At 36.5% G+C, this 17,132-nt stretch overlaps 2 protein-coding genes across 5 annotated transcripts in view; one reads left to right on the forward strand and one right to left on the reverse strand.

The window, feature by feature from the left end:
* Positions 1 to 317: 317 nt before the first annotated feature.
* On the reverse strand, positions 318 to 1,262 carry LOC149072454 (uncharacterized). Its single transcript, XM_089247194.1, has one exon. It carries the CDS (start codon positions 1,260 to 1,262, stop codon positions 318 to 320), a length of 945 nt encoding a protein of 314 aa, XP_089103320.1.
* A 3,520-nt stretch (positions 1,263 to 4,782) lies between these two features.
* The window catches only part of Lasp (LIM and SH3 domain protein Lasp), a 126,973-nt gene continuing 114,623 nt past the window's right edge, over positions 4,783 to 17,132 (forward strand). The window contains exons 1-2 of one of the 4 annotated variants that reach the window (XM_089246082.1): positions 4,783 to 5,360; positions 13,183 to 13,277. In XM_089246082.1, the coding sequence (XP_089102208.1) occupies positions 5,289 to 5,360; positions 13,183 to 13,277 (167 nt within the window). In that variant the 5' untranslated portion in view covers positions 4,783 to 5,288. The remainder of the gene's footprint in view (positions 5,361 to 13,182; positions 13,278 to 17,132) is intronic. The other 3 variants (XM_089246085.1, XM_089246086.1, XM_089246083.1) reach the window with 3 other exon arrangements.

The raw sequence follows: 17,132 nt of genomic DNA on the forward strand, positions 1-17,132 counted from the left end.
TTTCCTATTTTCTCCGTGCGGTCTGCCCTTTTCAGAAGCTCCGCTCTCCATAAAGGTATGTTTTCTTCTGAAGGCGCACCAAAATGTAACTCCTTTGTGAGGGGACATTTTGTGGAGTAGTGCACGGGGGTTCCTCTTTCCCCGCACTTGCAGCTGTCGGTTGATCGAATATGAAATCTTTTGAGGTAGGCGGGAAAGGGCCCGTGCTCTGTAAGGTACAGGGTCATTCCCCTTGACCAGCCATTGTCACCAATCTTGACCTTCGGTAGGATCTGATAGATCTTTCTTCCTGTTTTGGTGTTGGTTTCCTACTGTTGTTACCATTTTCGAAGCATGGTTTGCTTAAACTTGTTTTTAACCCATGCTCTGGGGAACGGGAGGTGGTGATCCACGGTTTCCTTCTTGGTGGCCTGTTTAGCCAGTGTGTCTGCCTCCTCGTTTTCCCAGTTGCCTTCGTGCGCCTTGACCCAGGAGAGCGAGATGTTTGGGCTATTAATAAGAATTTCTCTGATAATTCTAGCTGCTTCCGTTTTGGATAGCGGGTCATCAATCGATTGAAGTGATGAGAGAGAATCCGTTATTATTCTGACTGGTCGATTCATCACTTGGGCCTTTTCGATTGCCTCCAGAATAGCATACATCTCTGCTTGGAAGACCGAGGTCTCGTTATTTACTTTATGGGCCCATTTGTGTGTAATTTTCTGTTTTTCGATGATGACGAGAGCTGCCGCCGTGGCCTCATCCATTCTAGACCCGTCTGTGTAAATCTCTGTTTCTGTTGTTGGTTGCTCCTGTTTCAGACAGATTTGCCCCTGCTTGGTGCTGGTGGCTGGGTGGGCCGACCATCCTGTAGCCTTTTTGTCTATTTGTGAGGGCGTGACTATCCCGCTGCTTCTCTCCGGTCTGGCGGGTCTTTTAAGCCTGGTCAGCAGTCCCATCTTGGCTTCAAATTCTCTCCAGAGACTTAGTGGAGGGAGACCCGTGATCGTCTGAAGGGCGTTGGTCGGTGTCGTCGAATATGCTTTCGTGATGTATAGCAAGAAGCCCCTTTGCGTAGAATCCAGCTTCTTTTTAGCTTGTTGGGACAGTTTTTTCCCCCAGACTGGTGCCGCGTATGTGAGAATTCTTTGGATGACTGTGATGTATAATATTCGCCGCATTCTGCTGTTTATTCCCCAGTTGCTGCCCGCACAGCTGAGTAGAGTGGGGAGAATTCTATTGGCCTTGTCTCCTTGTTGCTGAATGTGGTCCACAAACGACATCTTTCCATCAATGTGTACTCCGAGGTATTTAAGTACCTTGGTTCTCTTTATTAGTGAGCCATTCATTCGGAGCGATATGGGGTTTTTGGAGGAGATCCATAAAAATTTGGATTTTTCCGTTGCCACCTCTAATCCATGTGCCTCCATCCAGTTATGCACTGTGTCGAGGACTCCCGGACTCCCATAGCCCTTAATTAGCCTCTTAATTCCTGCTTTGCCCAGGGCCCTGAATGTATACACTTCAATTAATCAACGTTTTCACTTCGATTCGAACTCGCAAGTTTTAGAAAACACCATTTCTATCAATCGAATATCAAATAATTTTTCAATTGGTAAAACCGTGTCATTGAAATACAGTGTTTCCCTTATATCGCAAAAGCGGCAGAGCCTGGGCGTCCTCGGTTCTATACTATACTATACTACAGTGTTTCCCGGTTTTCAAAAACACATGAAGAAACGTTGTAAGCGGAAAAACTAAGCGGGATCGACTGTAGTTTCTCATGCATGTTTTTTTATTGAAAAAGCCATAAAATTTAAGATGATTGACTGGTTCAATGGCTTTTGACAGGTACTGAAATAATTATTGAACGGGCTATGGTATGCTGATAGCCAGGACCGTAACTAGGATTTTTGCCGACCGGGACAAATATGATTTTGCCGCCCTCGATAATTTTGTAACGGTGTTCTCTGTTCCCACCTAAAACTGCCGCCCCCTAAATTTTACCACCCGGGGCCGTTTCTTCCTCTGCCCTCCTCTTTAGTTCTAGCCCTGCTGATAGCAAACATGTACACTATTAGTTCTTTCTTTAAGAGAAAAATCTTTCAAAAACGGAGCTCAATACATCATCTACTTTTTGCTTAAATATAGAAACCAAAAGCAAAACAAACAAGGTATAGGATGTTTTACATAAGGTTTAAATAACATTTTTTTTCTGTTAAAAATTTAAATGAATACCGTAAAATTGCTTGAGACTTTAGCAACAGTAATGTTATAATAGTATAATATTTCTTCTCAAGTATAAGATTTTGAATCAAAACGACAGATTTTTTTCAAAAATTGTTTTTTTGGGAAACGTTTGTAAAAAAAAAGGGGGGGGGGGAAAGGTAATTTTCGGAAAAAGTTCCAGTTATACGGTTTTCGCATTTATACGACGTGTCGCATAAACGAGGTTCCATTATTTGAGCCTGGGCCGCCCCCCAACATTTTAAATAAGTTTACGCCTATGGTGGGACTCATTCCACATGGCAGAGCTGCAACTAGGAGAGAGCTCTCTCCTAGGGGGGGGGGGGGTGTCTGCTGCGCTCCGAGCGCTGGATCAGGCAGGGCGTTGAGTTTACTGTTTTTCCTTTCAAAATTACGAGGAGAGCTTATCGACACTTGCTCCGTTAAAAGTAGTTCTGCACTCTTCTGCTCTGTTTTGAGCCACTATCAGATTTTTTTCCCGTTTAGTCGAAGCGGACCACATCGTAGCGCTGCGTAACAGAAAACCAGTTTTGGAGGTGAAGTTGCACACAGCGTGGTCGATGTGGATGGTGAACAGCTCAACATAGCGTATTGTTACGATCTATAGACGATAGATGGCGCGATTTGTTCGATGGCTCTCAGAAATATCGAAATCTGTTGATACCGGTTTCGGTTTAACGGAAATGCGTGCGATTGGCGGACAACTGGCGGAGGGTTGGAGAACATTCCAGAAGGTTACGCCCATCCAGACAGTGGCACCACAAAGCTGGTACTATGAAATAGAAATTTGTGGAATGTTCTTTTTCTCGAAGTTTCGACCGGAGATAGGGGCGATCACAAGAGGAGAGATTCCAGATTAGAGAGATTTCGATGAAAAGTCAGTTGTGATTGAACTTTGCGAGAAAGTTGTGAGCTCTCTGATTAGCCTGCAAATACGTGTATAAATTGCTGTTCTGTAAATTAATCTGTGTTTGTCCCATGGGCGGAGATACGGGGGGCGTGGCCCCCCCCCAGCGTCAATTTTGGAGTCAACTAATCTAATGCATATATGAAATGACATCATCATCATCGTGCCCCCCCCCAGCAATAATGACCTTGCCACCCCAGACTTCCAAGTCTATCTGCGCCTATGGTTTGTCCGTCGAACCACTTGTTTTGTAATCTCGAAGTCTTGTGAAAAATTGCCCGGAACAGTATTCTTGCTCTCGTCGGAGCGCGAGCTACTGGGAGTCGGTACATCACAAAAACTGATTAATTCTATTAGATCGGTGTGTTTTTTTTTTTCGACGCGCATCGCTGTTTTGAGCGGTAATCAGTAGGCCTACCAGCCCCCCCCCCCCACAATGAAACAAGAGAAGATTATCGATCATTCCCACATCGCTCCGTTTAAAGTTGTTTTCCGCGTTCTCCTGCTGTGCTTCGAGCCGTAATCAGTTTTTCCACGCTGCGGTGTCGTGTAGTGCAGCGGGTGTGGAACCGGTTAAAGAAATTGGCTCATTTGTGCGCACCCTATCCGGATGGCGTTTTTTTCTTCTGACGCGCATCGATATCTGGCACTATGATCAGTATTAACGCTCGCTCCAAAGGGAAAAAGGCTTTCGATAACTCACACCTCAGTCCATCAAAAGTTGTTCTGCACTCTTTTGAACCACTATCAGCTTTTTGGGTGATGTGATGTCGTTTAGCCCGTCGGGGGTGTGAATCCATCTTGAAAAAAACTGGCTCATTCTGTTAGGACGGCATTTTCTTCTTCTGACTTGTACTTTTTTTCTTTCAAACCGAGCACAACTCAGGTCTATCGCCATCTATGAGCGATTTACTACCTAGTGAATTGAGCGGAAGTGTAACTGCGTGTGTGTAACTAACAGTCTGAGTGCGTATGTAGTATTGTGTTTGATTTTTCAGTGCTGCCATCTATATTTCAGAAGTGAAGTGAGTGATATGTTATGATTGAATTATGACTTGTCTACTTTACCGCACACCAACTCCAGTCATATATCGTAATATAGCAATTTCCAATTAGTGGAGTTGGATGGGGAATGAAGGCGCCGTCTATCTGTGGTCACCCTAATCTCGATTGGTAAAGAACTTTTTTCTGATGTTCTTTTGGCTGTATCCGAACCCAGGGATCTTGATGGTAACCTTCATAGTGGAAGACGAGCATCTTACCACCGTGCGTCTCGGGCGCTAGGACTTGTATTAGCACTCGCTCCAGATGGAACAAGCTTCTCAACACCTCGCTCCGTCAAAAGTTGTTCTGCACTTTTGTGCTCTGTTTTTAGCCACAATTTGATTTTGCGCTCTGTAGTGTCGCGTTGCGCAGCGGGTTGTGGCTGGAGACCTGGCTAAAGAAATTCATTCGTGCGCATTTTATCTGGACGGCGTTTTCTTCTTTCGATGCGCATCGCTATGTGTCTCTATGATACTAGCATGATCTGTATACTAGCTCTCTGTATACTAATACTCTCTATGATCTGTATTCTAGCACTCGCTCCAGATGGAACCTGCTTCTCGACACCTCGCTCCGTTATAAGTTGTTCTGCTACGTTTTCAGCCACAATCAGTTTTTGCTCGCTACGGTGTCGCTTAGAGCGGCGGGTGTAGGCCCTGCTGAATTCATACCCATTCTGTTTGGACGGCGCTTTGTTTTTCCGCACATTGCGCATTAAAATCAACTTTCAACGGTATCATTTTTCCCCCTCGCATCGGAGCGGCGTAGAGCTGCGAGTATGGGCCCGTCTTTATAAATTCTAGAATCTAGAAACCTTGGGACGAGGTCACATCACAGACGTATGTTTGGCAACAAAATTTATACAAAAAAAAACTCTTGGCATGGTTAGAAGTCGCCAACTTGGCATTCACCTCGTTTATGGAATCCTTGCCAACACAAGCATTTGAGTTTTGAGATCTGAAGGAGGTGCCAGTCATTGCGTTAGTGTTAGTCGGTATTTTATTCTCTCAAGGAAGTGTTTGCCGAGTGTGTTTAGATTTAGATCGCGAGAGTTTGTGTCTCATCTTGATTTAGTGATTTAATTGGGCGTTGAACTAAAAAACTACTAAAAATGAGTTCTAAACGTTGTGCACGATGTGAGAAAACGGTGTATCCATTAGAAGAGTTGAAGTGTTTAGATAAGGTAAGCATAGGATCTTCCAAAACGTTAGGCTTAAGTTGAAGGCGTGGATTTAGATAGGATTAAAGATCTATTCCGCAATGATTCATAACATTTTCTATTAATCTCATTTAAAAGTAATTTTTTTCTCATATTTTTAAGATTTAATGAAATGACTCTACTAATCATCTCTCGATCTCGTAATTTATAAGCAGTAAAATTAAACTAGTGACATCTCTAGATTTTAGACCTCATAATATGACTCTACTGCTATTTTTTGTTGTAAACAAATAATGTTCTACTGCTCCAACTTGATACTTATGGTAAAGGCAAGGTCGTATATATCAATCAAAGATTGTGGAATTTAGTGGGAAAAGTCTCTATTTTCATGAAATTAAAAAACTTGTTTACAGTGACAGTAGTATTTCATAATGATATGAACTGAAATAACTTGATACCAGCTAAATCAGATAAAAATCACAGATGGCATTACTGACAAGAACATTGTTACTTAACAAGAACAAATTCAAAACATTTCATGTAGCACTAGCAGGGTTTATTATAAATACAATGTTTTATAGAAAATATCTGATGTTTTCGCAAAAATGTATCAACTGAAAGTACCAGACTATTCATTCTCAACTGAATATATAAAACCATACATTCTTGACTGAAAATATCAGAGCATTCATTATTGACAGCAAATATCAGATCATTCACGATTGAAAATATCAGAAAACATTGGATCACTCTCGATTGAAAATATCAGAAGAAAACAAACCATTCATTAGCGATTAAAAATGTCCAACCATTATTGACTGGAAATATCAGACCATTCATTAGCGAATGGAAATATATTTTCAGTTGAGAATGTTTTGATAAGATCATTCTCCACTGAAGTTATCAGGTCATTCATTATCAACTGAAAATATCCAACCATTCTTGACTGAAATAACAAACAATTCATTATTCACTGAAAATATCGGACCATTCTTGACTGAAAATATAAACCATTGATCATTTGATCGTTGTCAGATCAGTCATTTTCTGTACACGAGGTCTAATTAGACCGAGGCGTACAATTTATTGTAGATTCCGAAAGGCAGCTTTTTTTTTATACTCACCAAGAGGTTGGTCCGCTAACCTCTCGATGTGGGACTCCCTGCAGTAGCAATCTTTTTCTGTGGTCGTGTTGTACGTTTCTGTTGTACCCGTGTCAAGAAAGTTTCTGACAAGGACGAACCAGATATCAAACTCGTGACATCTCTAAACATCCTTTGGTACTTTAGGCTAGTATCATCTATCTGGGCTACCGTGCCCAAGGTATAAACCATATATTCTTGACTGAAAATATAAACCATACATTCTTGACTGGAAATATCAGAGCATTCATTATTGACAGTAAATACTAGATCATTCTCAACTGAATATATCAAACCATTCTCAATGAAAATTTCAGAACATTTATTACTGAATGAAAATATCAAATCATTCTCAATTGAAGGTATCGGGCCATTCATTAGGCCTATCAACTGAAAATATCCAACCATTCTTGACTGAAAATATAGAACAATTCATTATCGACTGAAAATATCACCATTTAATATCGACTGAAAATATCACCATTTAATATCGACTGAAAATATCACCATTTATTATCGACTGAAAATAATAGACCATTCATTATTGACTGAACATATCAGACCATTCATTCTCAACTGAAAATATAAAACCATACATTCTCAACTGAAAATATCAAGCTATTTTCAACTAAAAACATCAAACCATTCTCGACTGAAGATATCAGATCATTCAATCCCCAATGAAAATATCAGATTCTGAACTGAGAGTATCATCTATTTTATGACAAAGTATGAGACTATTCATTATAGACTCAAAATATCAGACCATTCATTATCGACTCAAAATATCAGACCATTCATTATCGACTCAAAATATCAGACCATTCTGAAGTGAAAATATCAGACCATTCTGAAGTGAAAATATCAGATTATTCTCAACTGGAAATATCTGACCATTCTTGATAATAGACCATTTTATAACAAACCATTCATCATTGACAGGAAATATCAGATCTATAACATTCTTGACTGAAAATAAAAACCACACATTCTTGACTGAAAATAAAAACCACACATTCTTGACTGAAAATAAAAACCACACATTCTTGACTGAAATATCAGAGCATTCATTATTGACTGTAAATATCAGATCATTATTGACAGTAAATATCAGATCATTCTTAACTGAAAATATCAGATCATTTATTTATTGACTAAAAATATCAGATCACACACACATTCGTGACTGAATAAAAATATCAAACCACTATTATCAACTGAAAATATCAGACCATTATTACCGACTGAAAATAAGAGGCCGTTCATTATCGGCTGATGCATCAGACCATTTAATCCCCCATTAAAATATCAGATTCTTGACTGAGTATCACCCCTTTTACGCCTGAAAATACTAGACTGTTCTCAGGGCCGCAACTAGGGGGAGCAGGTGGATCTGGTGCCCTGGGCACAAAGTTCACCTTTTAACTTCAACATTACAAGGAGGCACAGAAATGCACTCTTGCCCAGCATATCAAGCAGCTAGTTGTGGCCCTGACCATTCTTCACTAAATATATCGGACCATTCTGAAATCAAAATGAAGACTCGAAATATCAGTTCATTCTCGACTGAAAATATCAGACCATTCAATATCCACTGTAAATATCAGATCATTTTCGACTGAGAGTATTAACCCGTTTCAACTGGAAATATGAGGCCCATAGTCAATTGAATGTATCAAATTTTCAAATGAAAATATGAGACTGAAAATATATTTATTTATATCAAACATATTTATATTTAATATAAATAAATATATGCAAAATGTATACAAGAAATATATTTATATCAAATACAGTAAATCTTGTTAAGTCGTCGTTTTTCTTCAGGCCCTTCCAGTTTTCATAGACAACAATGTTATTAAACCCTCATTTACTTTTCACTAATTTCGGTTAAGTGGTCACTATGAAAAAGAGAGAGGAACAGATCATTTTTATGGCTCCCATTAAAAAAAGAGTTTGTTAACAGCATTGCCATATGTTTAAAAGTCCCCATAAAAGCCTATATACCAAAACTGAACAGTTTAAGTAACGAAAGTTACGCTGGGGAAGTTCATTTGCCGACCAAGATTTTTGAAACGTAAAGGACTGTTTGAGCTAGGCCTGATTTCTGCATGGGCCCCATTAATTTAGGGCTTCAAATTTAAATGAAATATCTTTGTTGAAAAATCAGACGTTCTTTCCTGAGCTATGGTCTTTTAATGCTTATTTTTTCCTGCCCAGGGGCCCCGTTCAAGACAAAAGTGGATACTGTGTTTGAGATTACCTTGTAGTTGTATCATGAACTACTGACGAAGAATTGAAACACTAAAATTAAATTTCATGTCTGTAAAATTAATGTGCAGTAGTTTTGTTGTGAAGAAAAACCAACTATTCTAACAGTTGCTATGATTAGTCTAAATTACAAATTTCTAGTGTAAATCAAAGTGTACAAATACATTTTACCATAATTTAAGTAATAAGAGACCAAAAAAGGTAAAAAAATTTCTAAATTTCTTTTTTTTTTCTTTTGCAATTTACAAATTTAATATTGTAATTTTGATTCATATTTTAATAAATGTATTTTAAATTTATACGATTTTCACAATATTCCTTACTGAGACTGATGGCACTTTACATAAGTCGTCATTTCGCTTGACCCATCATAATTTTTCGATAACAGGATGTGACGACTTAGTGAGGTTTAACTGCATATTTCTTTGCTGTACATATTAAATTATCCACTGAAAATGTGTTCAGATAAATAAAAGGTTTTTTAATATTGTTACTTGAAATTTTCCCGATTGAAATTTAAGTAAAAATGTTTTAAAAAACCAATGTTAAAACTAACATCATAAAATAGAAAAAATTTAAGGACCATAAAGAAAAAAAAATGTTTATTTAAGACCACGTTTTTGCTGATTTTCTGAGTTTTTGCTCCATTGATTGCTTTGAAAATTCTATAAAATCTAATTCTTTTACCCCCCATAATTATATGGACAGTGAAACCTCGATATAACTATATTCTGTGGACCAAGAAAAAAAATATTGTTGTCAAAGAATTATCGAGAGGAGCAACTTAACATTAGAGCAGTGATTCCCAACATGGGCGTTAATGCCTCCTGGCAGGGATGGAATGTTCCAAAGAGTGGGGGGGGGGGTAAAAGCTACGAGTATAACATAGGATCCTATGCGTTAGATTGCATTGGGTGGGGGCGATGGGGAAAAAAAATTTCTGAAGTAGGGGGCTATAGGACAAAAAAGGTTGGGAAACTGCATTAGAGTCACACATTTCCAAACAAGACTTGAAAAAATATCATTGTAGAGAGAGATTTACCATTATATTGATTATCGTTATAGTAAGGTTTCATTGTATATGGGTCATTCCTAAAAAAAAAGTGTACATTCCATATTTTTAAGATGAAAAATTTAATATTTCAGAAATATTTTAGTTTGTAATATTTTATTTTTTGGGTTTTATGACTGAAAATGATGGATTTTGTCCACTCTGTTACGGAAACAAATATTGCTGTAAAAAAATAAATATTATTTCTGCTGTTTTTACCCCATAAAATAATGAAATCGGCTTATTTCTTGCACATGGGCTGAAAAAAAAGGAATTTAAAAAAATTTATACTTTTTTTTTTTCTGTCGTTTTGATCGTTTTCCATGATTTTTTCGAAATAGCACATAGAAAAGTTTATTTTTTACATTTTTTCAACTACTTAAAATTAAATTTTTTATTTCTGGCACACAATGGGTTGGTAACTTATAATTTAACATCTTAGTTTGAAGTGCTTTTTAATTTTTTTGCCTGTGAACTTCGAAAAGGCTTCCCGTAACAGAGTGGATAGAAATGTTTAACTTAGAGTAAGCAGTCACAATTATACTAAACACTTTTATTTTTTCAACAATTATATAGACAATATGAAAGTTATCCCAGACACTCCTCTATGACATCTGAAAAACGTCCACGCTATGAGGAAATTCAAAAAACACACGATCCCCCCCCCCCTTCGAGGTTCGAATTTTGGCTCTGGCAAAATTTTTAAAATCTGGTCAAAGTGGATGTAAGAGATCTTTGTCATCAGCTCTGAACAGCTTACTAGAATCATTCATAGTTTTGAGGCACATAACTTTGATCTCCATCATCATCATCGCTGTCATTTTGGGCTACAACAACGTATCTGTATGTAGATTTATATACACAACGAAATCAAAATTTCATGAGCATATGAACACCTACTTTAATTAGACCAGTTGACGTTTCTTCATAGCTATTTCCTTTGGAGTCGATAGCATAGTTTTCACTATTTTCTTGAATGTCATTTTCCAGAGATTCAAACTCTGAAATCGGTTGTGGAACTTCCATTTTAGAATTCTTTGGCAAGAGTAAGTTTTCTTTTCGTAGCATTCACAGAGATTAGCATTTCTTTCACAAAAGCAAGAAACATCTCTGTATTGCCAGTTGCTACTATTTGGTGGATTGCCATAGTGCCCTTTAGCGCAGGTATATCATTTGAGATAATTTTTTTTAAACGTTTTATTTCTTCATTTTTGATTTCATACAATTTTACATTGGTGGCATCTTTGGGAATTGTGAAAAACTGAGTAGCATCTGATATGTCATTCCCACATGCTATCATCTGTCCTTTTCAATATATCACTAACACCATCAACTGCTCTTTTTCTATGGTTTGTTTCAAAAAAATTCCAAGTACAACATGAAATATTTTGAGAGATTTGTCTAATAAGTAAAAATGTTCTTTTTTGTACTGAGTACAACGTCCATCAGAAAAAATCGGTTCCAAATGAGCCCAAATAGATGAAGGTCCATGCTCCCAATTCTGTGACACTGAGTAGAACGAAAGTGGCTTCTCACATTCCGAAGCAACATACAGCACACGGGTATGAAGAAATACTTGATTTCTTGACCCACCGAAATGATGGATGACTTTGCACTTCTTCAGATAATTTACAATTATAATTTTCACTGAAATACACATGAAGAACAGCTTTATGTTTTTGTATGTTTCTAATACACATTTGCTAAGCTCTATATTGGTGTTGGATGTTAAAAATGTGTTTCTTGAATAATTTCATTTCTTTTTGGAAAATATTGATTAAGTCTGTTAGGTTCCACAATCTCTGCTCTTTTGTTATTTTTGTAATGTCTATCCTTTTACCATTCTTTTCCCCTTTTTCTTGTTTGCGCTGCCATTCTTCTCACTGTACAGTGCTATTCTCATCCAGCGATTTAGAAATTTCATTCATAGATACCATCTTGTTTGTTATGACCATTCAAACATTTGCCATACATACAGGATTTAGACTATGCTACACGTGATATCATCAACTATGGTTTCTGGAGATGTTGTTTGGGTTAATCTCAGTTTATATAGTGCAATCAATTTATATTTCAAATTACCATGCTGCCAACATAAGTGTTTCCCTATTTCCAACTTTCCTTTACTTCAAATTTTTTTGTTGAAATTGAATGGTAATTTGATGTTGGTATAAATCTTGCATTTATGTCTCTCACATTAGTGATCGAGTATATCCAGTGAGACTTGGGGGGGGGGGATAGAGCCGGAAAACAAAAATAATATAGGGAAATAATTGTTCTGTCCCTTAAAATACAGAATGTATTACCATATTGTCATATAACGACCTTTATTCATATTAAAATGTTCCTTATGCCAAATCTCCCTAGATCTGTGCCTGGCAATGATTTTGATGATCTGTACTATTTAACTGAAAAAATATGATGGGGGAGAACGTGTTAAAGGGTTTAAATTGAATAGATAACTTATTAAATTTAACTTAAAACTTCAAAACCTCTTAACTAAGAAAACTTTACTTTAAATCATAGTTTCCATTCTGTTGCGTTGGTTGAGTTTTTGGAAGACGTAACACAGAGTGGACAAATTAGCCTAAATTTTTTTTTCTATTATAAATTTTAATGATTTGTGAAAACTTTTATTATATTTTGCAGCATATTTCCATGTGTTATCACTAGATGCTGATGTAGATGAAAAAAAAAATCTTAATTATTTATGATAGTGACTTAACAGAGTGGACATCTGACAGAGAAAAATTTGGTACTAAAGACATAAAATGAATATTAAGTCATTTTGCAAAAGTCAAATCCAAAATTGTTGATCAAGCATTAAAAGTAAACCTTTCAATGAGCTCAAAAGTGTTATCAGATTTAATCTGGTATAAAAATATATTTTCCAAATGACCGTAACAGAGTGGAGTTTTTCCCATTTTAAAATGGGAAAAACTTTGGGACATTGAACAAAAAAATAGTTTTTCATAATAAGATAGTTTTCCAATTTTTTCAAAATTTTTTTGTCAGTTTCATTCATCTATGGCACATATATAAAATGTGATTCCAAGTTTTCTGAAAAAAAATTCCAGGTTTGCACCACGTCTCTTTGATTAACACTTTTTTGAAGCTGGGACAGCCAGATTTTGACGTTTTGTTACAAACAATGATTTAAAAAAAAAATTAGATACCATCTGAAACAAATTAAGAAACACTGCATGACAGAGAATTAAATGAAAAACTAGAAAAAAATTAAAATTACCACCAGAATGCTCTGAAATTTTGTAAAAAAAAAAAATACAAAGTCTCGGAAACAGTTTGTACACTTTTTTTGGGAATGACCCATATACTTATATGTATGCATATAATTTTCTAATCATGCATTTTACAATTGCAGTTGTGGCACAAGTTATGTTTCAAGTGTCAGGAATGTGGAATGACACTCAACATGAAAACCTATAAAGGTTATAACAAGCAGCCATACTGCAATGCGTAAGTTTTCCCTTGTTTTTTAATTTATTTAGTTTGGTCTATTTTGTTCTATAATTTTTTCTGCTAGCACAGCAGTCTTGATGATTATTGTATAAAAATAGCTTGAAATAGAAGGATACTTCGCATCATGACATCACCTCATCAAACACACAACAACGATAAAAGCAAATACATAGAAAAATACTAAATTCCTAATGTATTTTGACACACTAGGAATTAGGAATTTCATATTTTTCTGTGTATTTGTCTTTATCGTTTTCTGTTTGTGATTATATCAGGCAAAGGATTATATACTCTTCCTCATTATCTTCTGTATAACTAGAGTACGAGTTTGTCATACAGGGTGGTAACTATTGACTGCCCAATAAAATTACACATGTGATTCCTTGTGAAAAACAAATATGGAAAAGTGTTTTCAGCTTCTTTATTTGACCCGTAATTAATGAGTTATAACGCTTTAAAAGTTGATTACATCGCTTTATAATCCTGCCGAATTCAACAAGTGTATAACTTGGCATTTTTAAAAATGATAATATTCTATTAACCCTAAGATATATCAAGAAAGTAAAGCAGTTTCTTTCCTCGCTTGTGTGTGTACTACAATGAATGAATGAAAGCCAGAACTTTGCCACTGGACTTATCCTGTCTCCGAGATCTCTTCCAGCCCAGTTTCGTGGCAGAGTCTGGAACACTTTATTTTGTGTCAAAAAAAAAAAAAAAAAACTTTTACAACATATTTTCCCCAGACAATTCGGTACTGTCGCGATTACAGACGAGATGGAATTAGGAGTTGGAGAAGTTTCGGGGTTTAGTTAAGATGAATGTACACATATTAGGATGGAGGTATGTTTTAAAAGCAATTGCGCCCCCCCCCCCCCCCATGCCATCTCATTTGTTATCTTACACTTGCCATATTATATACACAGGATACAAAAAGAAAAAGAAAAGAAAATCATATTGTGAAATAAAAAAAAATATATATACATATCCATCGGAGCGAGTCATCTCGCTTAACACCTTATTGGTGAGCAAATGGGTTTGACAATACTGGGATTGTGTGTACTACACAGTTATTTATTATGATTTCCTAAGATTGCAGTTTTTTTGAGTTAATGCATGAGATTTAAAAATTAAGACAAAACCAGTGTCCTGAAAATTCTGAAATTTGGCAGAAATGTTTACTCGCCATGTGTTAGTAAAATGAACTTCAGATTTAGAAGTTAACCCAAGTATTTTTTAAAACAAATATTAAATTCAGATTTTGGAAATTTATACATTTTTCAAACTTTAAAATACACAAAATTCTAACGTATGATCAAATATAAAAGTTTGAGAGGTTCATCTTACTAAAACATGCCAAATACATATTTCTACAAAATTTCAGAATTTTTGGTGTAGTCATGGGCGGAGATATGGGGGAGCATTGCCCCCCCCCCCCCCCCAGCGTCAAAGGTGTTGACTGTTCTAATGTATATATGAATATTGACATCATTCCCCCCTGACATCATCATGCCCTGACTTCCAAGTCTATCTCCGCCTATGGGTGTAGTAGGTTTTTCGTATCTTAAACGGATGAGATCAAAAACTGCAATTTGAAAAAATCATGTTCAAAGTGTTTTTTTTATTCACGTTTATACTATAGTTCATTAATTTTTAACTTTATTTTGAGGAAAACAAATTAATCCGATTGACATGAAATTTTCTTTACAATTGAATGAAATATTTTTTAAAGTCGTTTGAAAAATCGACTTCAGGGGTCGTGATACCCCTTAAGTTAATAAAGTATCACTAATTATTTTGAGATGAGATTTTTTCCCCCCCAGTTCCAATTCAGAAGTTTTGTAAGATTTATATGTTGTATCACAACTTTTGATTGTAATTCTGCAACACAACTTGATTAACACAATAAGCTTGTTGAATGAAATCCATCAGTTACTAATTGTCATGATGGAGTCTAACAATTACAATTTCAAATTTTTATGGCATCTCATTTATGTTATGAGTGCGTGTATGAAACACTATCCAAAACCATATTTAGAAGTACAAGCAATAAAGAGATGGCTTTCATTCTGCAAATTTAGAGCTGGGGTGGGGGGTTATGTGTCTGAGAAAAACCCATCAAGAAACGAAATATAAGAATATCTCAAAGCCATGTTAAAATTAGTAGTATCTAGGGTGGCGAGAGCCTGCAGTCCATCTAAGAGGGGCCCGGGGCAACAACCTCCTTATAAATATGCCCCTGAATGAAACTTCATCTGAAAAAATGACCAAGTTCTGGGTGAATCATGTAGGCTGAAATAAATTTTGAAGTTGTGTCAAAATCTTTCTTGTAAAAAGGTAAAGTAAATTTATTAACATGTGAGCAGGATAAAAATCAATTGCAATCACAAGGAAATTAAAATCTTTGCTGCAACATGTAGAATTTGGTTTGAAAATGTGACTCAATATATAAATAATGAATAGAAAAATCTGAAACCACTAATTATCATGAATATGTCAATTCATAAAATAATTAGTTTGATTAAAGGTTTCTGATTGAATAATTGTTATTTTACTGTTTCCACCATTCACCTTCATCAACTTGACATTTTTTACATCCTTCTTTGAAGCTTCTTACATGTAACAGTTTCGATAAAATTTTAAATTTGCTCAAATAATATTTCCCTGTTTTATTGATCAACATGTAATCCGATTTATATGGCAGTACAAAAAAATGATTGTGCAGTAAACACGTATACATAGTATGCACCTTCCCTCAAAAAATTTAACTTGTGAAGGAGAACAAATTACCACATTTTGGCAACAAAGTTGATTTGGTTAAAAATAATTTCAAGATCTCACTTGGCTAATACTTTACAAATCTGATGATAAATTTGTCAATATAGTAACAACAATGTTATAATATCACACTGCGTGGAGAGAAAAGGTGCCAATCATGAAAGTAGTAGTAAGAACTTGACTTGTAACGGGATGGGATATTTCAGTTAATTTTCGAAAAATTCGGAGGGGATCACTGTTTGGCGCGATGACCTGTCGGGTATTAGCGTGCGCCCCGCGTGGAACAGTGCTCGATCACTCGCACTTCGCTCCGTTTAACGTTGTTCTAGGTTCTTCTGATCTGATTTGAGCCCACTATTACTACGCGTCGTAGCGTTTTCTCAACGCAACGGGACCGGTATGGATTCTGGTTAATACAGATCAATAGTGTGTTTAGGAGTTTTTCCATGCGCAGGACGCATTTTCAGCTGGCGCGCCCGTGGACCTTGTGTACTTGGAAAAGTTTCGTCGTAGATGCCGAAGTTCTGATACGACAAGAACATTTTTAGGGGTCTCGAGCTGTATGGGGCTCCCATAGAAAATGTACACTCTTATTTCTCATTATTTGTCATAACCCTTTCAAAGAGGACCCCAAGTAGAAGTGTACCCCGGGGCCCTGAGAAGGCATTCTACGGCCCTAAGTCTAGGGTTGCCAGGTGACCGAAGACCAAAAATACGACCCGAAATGGCGTATGGAGGGATAGATTGCATTGAATGTTCACGAATTATTCGAGAGCCTCGGCTTTCTCTCAGTTTCTTGGTGAGGGGGGCCTGAGCTTTCGGGTTCCAGTGCTTATGGGGGAAGTGTTGTATTTGATGATTGGTTTTGGTATTGCAGTATTGCGTGGTTTCAGTAGTGACAGATGCTTCAGAAAAAATTTAAATGGACTTTAATTTGATAAGGAAATTTATTTAGAATTGTCTGTTCTAAACATTTTTTTGGTATTTTACACACTTTCAGCATTTTAGGGAAATATTACCCCTTTATTGCAGATATAGTCCGTTTTTACTTCTGCTCCATTTTCAAAATTTCTGTTC

The sequence above is a fragment of the Pholcus phalangioides genome, unplaced genomic scaffold, assembly GCF_987345545.1.
Source record: "Pholcus phalangioides strain wild (caught in Gottingen) unplaced genomic scaffold, Ppha-v1.0 ptg000017l_1, whole genome shotgun sequence".
Lineage (NCBI taxonomy): Eukaryota > Metazoa > Arthropoda > Arachnida > Araneae > Pholcidae > Pholcus > Pholcus phalangioides.